The 7,500-nt window shown below is 48.1% G+C and overlaps 1 protein-coding gene across 1 annotated transcript in view; it reads left to right on the top strand.

The window, feature by feature from the left end:
- LOC138367619 (periaxin-like) overlaps positions 1-6,526 on the top strand; it is a 58,925-nt gene extending 52,399 nt beyond the window's left edge. Inside the window, exon 11 of the mRNA XM_069329342.1 lies at positions 6,426-6,526. Within this exon, the coding sequence (XP_069185443.1) occupies positions 6,426-6,526 (101 nt within the window). The remainder of the gene's footprint in view (positions 1-6,425) is intronic.
- Positions 6,527-7,500: the final 974 nt, after the last annotated feature.

Here is a 7,500-nt window from a genome sequence, read left to right as displayed (position 1 = left end):
AGTGTGGGTCCTTGTGTGTGTGTTTGGAGGGGGTCCATGTAGTGTGGGTCCTTGTAGGGGTGTTTGGAGGTGTTCCGTGTAGTGTGGGTCCTTGGTGTGTATGTTTGGAGGTGTTCCGTGCAGTGTGGGTCCTTGTGGGGGTGTTTGGAGGGGGTCCGTGTAGTGTGGGTCCTTGTGGGGGTGTTTGGAGGGGGTCCGTGTAGTGTGGGTCCTTGTGGGGGTGTTTGGAGGGGGTCTGTGTAGTGTGGGTCCTTGTGGGGGTGTTTGGAGGGGGTCCGTGTAGTGTGGGTCCTTGTGGGGGTGTTTGGAGGGGGTCCGTGTAGTGTGGGTCCTTGTGGGGGTGTTTGGAGGGGGTCCGTGTAGTGTGGGTCCTTGTGGGGGTGTTTGGAGGGGGTCCGTGTAGTGTGGGTCCTTGTGGGGGTGTTTGGAGGGGGTCCGTGTAGTGTGGGTCCTTGTGGGGGTGTTTGGAGGGGGTCCGTGTAGTGTGGGTCCTTGTGGGGGTGTTTGGAGGGGGTCCGTGTAGTGTGGGTCCTTGTGGGGGTGTTTGGAGGGGGTCCGTGTAGTGTGGGTCCTTGTGGGGGTGTTTGGAGGGGGTCCGTGTAGTGTGGGTCCTTGGTGTGTGTGTTTGGAGGGGGTCCGTGTAGTGTGGGTCCTTGTGGGGGTGTTTGGAGGGGGTCCGTGTAGTGTGGGTCCTTGTGGGGGTGTTTGGAGGGGGTCCGTGTAGTGTGGGTCCTTGTGGGGGTGTTTGGAGGGGGTCCGTGTAGTGTGGGTCCTTGGTGTGTGTGTTTGGAGGGGGTCCGTGTAGTGTGGGTCCTTGGTGTGTGTGTTTGGAGGTGTTCCGTGTAGTGTGGGTCCTTGGTGTGTATGTTTGGAGGTGTTCCGTGTAGTGTGGGTCCTTGGTGTGTATGTTTGGAGGTGTTCCGTGTAGTGTGGGTCCTTGGTGTGTATGTTTGGAGGTGTTCCGTGTAGTGTGGGTCCTTGGTGTGTATGTTTGGAGGTGTTCCGTGTAGTGTGGGTCCTTGGTGTGTATGTTTGGAGGTGTTCCGTGTAGTGTGGGTCCTTGGTGTGTATGTTTGGAGGTGTTCCGTGTAGTGTGGGTCCTTGGTGTGTATGTTTGGAGGTGTTCCGTGTAGTGTGGGTCCTTGGTGTGTATGTTTGGAGGTGTTCCGTGCAGTGTGGGTCCTTGTGTGGGTGTGTTTGGAGGTGTCCCCTGTAGTGTGAGTCCTTGTGGGGGTGTTTGGAGGTGTCCCCTGTAGTGTGGGTCCTGTTTGGAGGCGTTCCGTGTAGTGTGGGTCCTTGTGTGTGTGTTTGGAGGCATCTCCTGCAGCATGAGTCCTCTGTGTGTGTGTGTGTTTGTGTGTGTGTGTGTGTGTGTGTGTGTGTGTGTGTGTGTGTGTGTGTTTAGAGTAGGTAGTGGGGATGTACAGGAGGAAGGAATAGGTAGCGGTGATGGGCAAGGGGAGGGAGGGAGCAGGTAGTAGGGAGGAGCAGGGGAAGGGAGCCGGTGGCTGGTTGAGTCAAAACTTGGTCCAGGTTTAAAGTTACAACAGTTCAACGGGACATGTTGTGAGTTATTGCTTTTAAACGGCGGGTTGTGAAGCTTGCCGCTGGCTGCAGGTTGTGGGGAGATGGGGTGATGGGGGGGCAGGGTGGGGGGGAGAGGGGGAGGGGAAGGAAGTTTGATGATGGGGAATGAAGTTGGGGGAGTTAGGCATGCTTCAAAGCTGATTGGAATCAGGTTTAATTTGTTTGAAGGGTAGATTATGTTGCTCTAATTTGTGTTTGGGAGAGTTGCCTGTGTTTTAGTTGGTGTTTGGTGTGGGGGGTTTCTTCCAAACGTGGGTGATGCCCCTTCCCTACCTTGCCCCTGTTTCTACCTTGCCTCTTCCCTACCTTGCCCTGTCTCTACCTTGCCCTGTCTCTACCTTGCCTCTTCCCTACCTTGCCCTGTCTCTACCTTGCCCTGTCTCTACCTTGCCTCTTCCCTACCTTGCCCTGTCTCTACCTTGCCCTGTCTTTACCTTGCCTCTTCCCTACCTTGCCCCATTTCCACCTTGCCCCGTTCCCCACCTTGCCCCCTTCCCCACCTTGCCCCCTTCCCCACCTTGCCCCCTTCCCCACCTTGCCCCTTCCCCACCTTGCCCCCTTCCCCACCTTGCCCCCTTCCCCACCTTGCCCTATACCTTTTCCCTTCCTCTTTCCCTGTCCGCTTACCCCCCCCCCCCCGCGCCTCTACCTGACGCGTCCGGCTTCTTGCCACTTGCCCGCCCCCATCCGGCCCTGAGGAGGCTCGTTAGCACGCCCTTAAGTAGAGCAGTAGGGTGTAGTTGTGTAATTAGTGTGGATTGTCTCCTGCGGACCTCCTTACCCCAGAGGGAGGGAGGGACGTGGGTAAGCAAGTTTGAGGGTAGGGAGTTAGGTAGGAAAGTAGGTAAGTTTAGGGTTAGGTAGGTGGTGGTGTTAGGCAGGGGAGGGGGAGGGGGGGGAGGTATGTAGCTGGTTGGTAAGCTTTTAACTTAACAAGTAACAAGTTTATGTACAGGGAGTCGGCGGCTGAGCGGACAGAACACTGGACGCGTGGTCCTGTGGTCCCGGGTTCGTTCCTGGGCGCCGGCGAGAAACAATGGGGCAGAGTTTCTTTCACCCTGATGCACCTGTTACCTAGCAGTAAATAGGTACCTGGGAGTTAGTCAGCTGTCGCGGGCTGCTTCCTGGGGGTGGAGGCCTGGTCGAGGACCGGGCCGGGGGACACTAAAGCCCCGAAATCATCTCAAGATAACCAAGATAAGATAACCATCAAAATAAGTGCCACAGAATGGGCTCGTGAAGAAGAACTCTCGCAACTCACTACAGGTAAGTTCCAGTGTGGTCGGGTAGGGGGGATGGGTTGTCCAGTGGTTATCTAGGAATGTGAGAGGTGGATAAGCCTGCTAGCGTTATCGTGGTAGTTATCAGGGAGCGTGGATATCATGGTGGGAAACAGGCAGGTGACGTGGGCTTGACTGTCTGGAGGCGCCCGTCATCACCTCTCCGCTACTGGAGAGAGCACGTTCGAATCCTTGAAAGCCTGAGGGAGAGAGAGAGAGAGAGAGAGAGAGAGAGAGAGAGAGAGAGAGAGAGAGAGAGAGAGAGAGAGAGAGAGAGAGAGAGAGAGAAAGAAACTGAAAACTCCACACCCCAGAAGGATTTAAACGCAGACAGCCAGGAGCACTATGCACCTTGGCGTACCTGGCGTACCGTAGCCACTAGACCACACTGACTGTACAAAAATCTTAGTAGTCGTTAAACTATTTATCCAAGATCCGACAGCGCTCGGTGGTCAACTTGGGCATAAATACTTCATCTAGTCACCTCACTTGGTGGGGCCACGCGAGCAACACAAAGGTGAACAAGGTCGAATGGTCCCCAAGCCCAAAATGCCTTTTTTTTAGGTCCATATAGACACAGTCAACCCAACCACCTCTTTCCTGTAGTATCTCTCTGACTCTATCATAAAAACTAAAGTAGATTTGTTACACAGGATCTTCCTGTTGGAAAACCATACTGTCTGTCCCTTATTGTGTCATTACTCTCTAGGTGTTCAACCCATTTGGCTAGAAGTATATCTTCTAGTGTTTTATCTACCGGGTTTGTTAATGTCACAGGTTTATAATGTAGAGGTTCCTCTCGACTACCATTTGTATAGATTGGTACTATGTTTGCCTTTTTCCATATATCTGCTAAGATTCCTGTGCACGAGGAAGTCTGGAATATTAATTGGAGTGGAATGCTCATCTCAGTTGCACATTCTCGCAGCACCCAAGGTGACACTCCACCAGGTCCAACTGCTTTATTTCTTCCTCGCCCCGTGAGTAATGTATCCACTTCGTCTTGAGATACATCTATGTATTCTATGGCTTGTTCTGGAATTGGTATTTGGTCCAGTACTCTGAAATCCTCATAATGTACAAACACACTTCGGAACTGTTCATGTAGCATATCACACATTTCTCTTTCATTCTTAGTAGTCCTGTTGCCTGTTCTTAATCTTTGTATTTTACCCTTTACATGCAGCTTCCTTTTAATGAATGTATAGAAAAGGCCTGGATGATCTATTTTACATTTGTCCGCTATACCCTTCTCAAAGTTTCTGCCTCTCTCCTCACTGTTGTGTAATTATTTCTTGCTTATACTACTGGTATATTTGCAAGTTAGGTATCTTCCGATATTGAACCCATTTTTCTTGTCTTATCCTCTCTGGCCCTCTTTCAATTTCTGTTGAACCAATCATGTTTCCTGGTCCTGCATCTCTGTTTTGGTATAAATGTTTGTTCCTTCATCGTATATTTCGACAAATTTGGCATACATCTCATTTACTTCCTTGTCTAGCAACAAGTCTGTCCAATTAAACTCATTAATGTGTGTGTGTGTGTGTGTGTGTGTGTGTAAGAGAGAGATATACTAGATATGATAGAGGAAAATAGGTTGGGCGTCAGTACATTAGACAACCGACGGTTAGAAAGGCGGGGTCCAAGAGCTAACATCTCTATCCTGCAGGCACACATAGTAAATACACTGACGGACTGACAAGGTGGAGGGGGGGGGGAGGACGTTTTAATGCTTTTGTGGAAATCACTGGTTACTTTTGTGTAATGGAGCAGAGAACAGCTCTCAAGTTGGGCTCTTTTTTCTATACGAAAATCGTTCGTAACTCCTTTTTTTCCTGTTAGTTGACTTTTGTGTTGCAAATTGTCTTGTGGTACGAATAGTTTTGTAAATTGTTTTATGAGGCGAGTGTTGTTGCACATTGTTTGATATCATGGTGGTGTGTTTGGCAGGTTGTTGCCTGACTGTGGCGACCTTGTACCATGTAAGCTGTTTGATCCCCTGCTGCCTCGTGGCCCCGTGACCTCCTGGCTTGCTCTCTTGACCTGCTCGCTTGGCTTGACCTTTCTTGACCCAAGCCAGCAGGTCAACTCACCTGGCTTTGACCTGTTTGACCTCCTTTGCCCCATGGACAGCCTTGACACTGTCAGCTCTGTAAATGTAATCATTTTCCTGGTCCTATAAATAGTATTGCATTCGTGTTGACTATATAAAGGTTGCTTTCAAGGCTCTGTATATTTGGTACTCTTTTGATGTTGAAACAATCTCAGAGCTCTGTTGACTCTAACTCTTCTCTCTCTCTCACACACACACACACACACACACACACACACACACACACTCACACACACACACATACACACACACACACACACACACACACACACACACACACACACACACACACACACACACACACACACACACACATATATATATATATATATATATATATAATAATATATGTGTACATACAAAAGAATGGGGGTGGTAGGAGAAGATAATATTGGTGTTCAGTGAGAAACCACAAGGTCTCTGAATACTTTTTATTTTCTTCTCCGAGGCTATGGGTCCCCTATATATATATATATATATATATATATATATATATATATATATATATATATATATATATATATGTATATATATATATGTATATATATATATATATATATATATATATATATATATATATATATATATATATATATATATATATATATATATATATATATTGTGTGAGTGTGTGTGTAATATGTCAAGAAACTACCTGGAAGTATATAAACTTTCCTCGTGTGACTAGTGAGGAGGAGGAGGAGGGATTCCGGAGGAAGAATGAGGCCGGGACACAGTGTGAGGTGTGAGGTGACTGGTGAGGGCCTCGTGAGCTCACATCTGAGGAGCAAAGTTTGAAGCTGGGACTGTGTGGAGGGAGGGGGGTTGAAGGGGGTGTGTGTGTGGGGGGTTGGAAAAGGGGGGTGTAGGGGGTGTAAACTGGTGTGGTGGAGTTTGTGGTGGAATTCACTGCACATCTGACAGTGTTGTGGTTCAGTATTGTGGTGTGTCTTGTGTTTTCATTTGCCTGTAGTGGAGCGCCGCCGCGCAACATTACAGTGGCAAGTTTTTGAAAGAGTGATTAGGAATCAAATTTCTAGTTTTGTGGAAAATAATGAGTTGCACAACCCAGGACAACATGGATTTAGAGCGGGAAGATGCTGTCTGTCACAGTTACTCAACCACTATGACAAAATCACAGAAGCCCTAGAAGAAAAGCAAAATGCAGATGTAGTATACACAGACTTTGCAAAGGCGTTCGACAAATGTGACCATGGGGTGATAGCTCACAAAATGAGATCAATGGGAATAACTGGAAAAGTAGGACGCTGGATACTCAATTTCCTGTCGAACAGAACACAAAGAGTAACAGTCAATAAAGTAAAATCCAAGCGCAGTTAAAAGCTCTATACCTCAAGGTACAGTCCTTGCACCACTGCTGTTCCTTATTCTCATATCAGATATAGATAAAAATACAAGTCACAGCTTCGTGTCATCCTTTGCAGATGACACAAAAATCAGCATGAAAATTACCACTGCTGAAGACATGGAAAAACTACAAGCAGATATCAACAACTTTTCGACAGGGCAGCAGAAAATAACATGATGTTTAATAGTGATAAATTCCAGGTACTCAGATACGGCAAAAATGAGGATCTGAAACATAATACAGGGTACAAAACACAATCAAATCTGCCCATAGTAGGAAAGTAACATGTCAAGGATTTGAAAATAATGTTGTCCAACGACCTAACGTTTAGGGAGCTTAACCAAGCAAATATTGCGACAGTCAGAAAAATGATAGGATGGATTACGATAACTTTCAAATCCAGGGATCCAATCACAATGGTTGTACTCTTCAAATCACTTGTGTTGTTCCGTCTTGAGTACTGCTCAGTACTCACTTTCCCCTTCAGAGCAGGAGAGATTGCTGAAATAGAGGGAATACAGAGAACATATACGGCACGCATAGACGCAATAAAGCACCTAAATTATTGGGATCGTCTCAAAGCTCTCCAAATGTACTCACTAGAAAGGAGACGAGAGAGATACCAAATAATATACACCTGGAAAATACTGGAGGGCCAGGTCCCTAATCTGCACAGTAAAATAACAACGTACTGGAGTGAACGATATGGAAGAAAATGCAGAATAGAACCAGTGAAGAGCAGAGGTGCCATAGGCACAATCAGAGAACACTGTATAAACATCAGAGGTCCGCGGTTGTTCAACGTCCTCCCAGCGACTATAAGAAATATTGCCGGAACAACCGTGGACATCTTCAAGAGAAAACTAGATAGTTTCCTCCAAGGAGTGCCGGACCAACCGGGCTGTGGTGGGTATGTGGGCCTGCGGGCCGCTCCAAGCAACAGCCTGGTGGACCAAACTCTCACAAGTCGAGCCTGGCCTCGGGCCGGGCTTGGGGAGTAGAACAACTCCCAGAACCCCATCAACCAGGTGTCGTCGACAAGCAGTTCTCCAAGTATCGTCCAGAGGTAGGAGCCTAACAAGTCCCGGCCCCTAGTAACACCCCTACAACCCCCTGTAGGGGGGGGCAACAACCCCCCCCCCCCCCCCAGA

Source organism: Procambarus clarkii, chromosome 22, assembly GCF_040958095.1.
Source record: "Procambarus clarkii isolate CNS0578487 chromosome 22, FALCON_Pclarkii_2.0, whole genome shotgun sequence".
NCBI classification, from domain to species: Eukaryota; Metazoa; Arthropoda; class Malacostraca; order Decapoda; family Cambaridae; genus Procambarus; species Procambarus clarkii.
The sequence above is the reverse complement of the archived record's forward strand: the minus strand, read 5'-3'. Positions and strand labels throughout refer to the sequence as shown.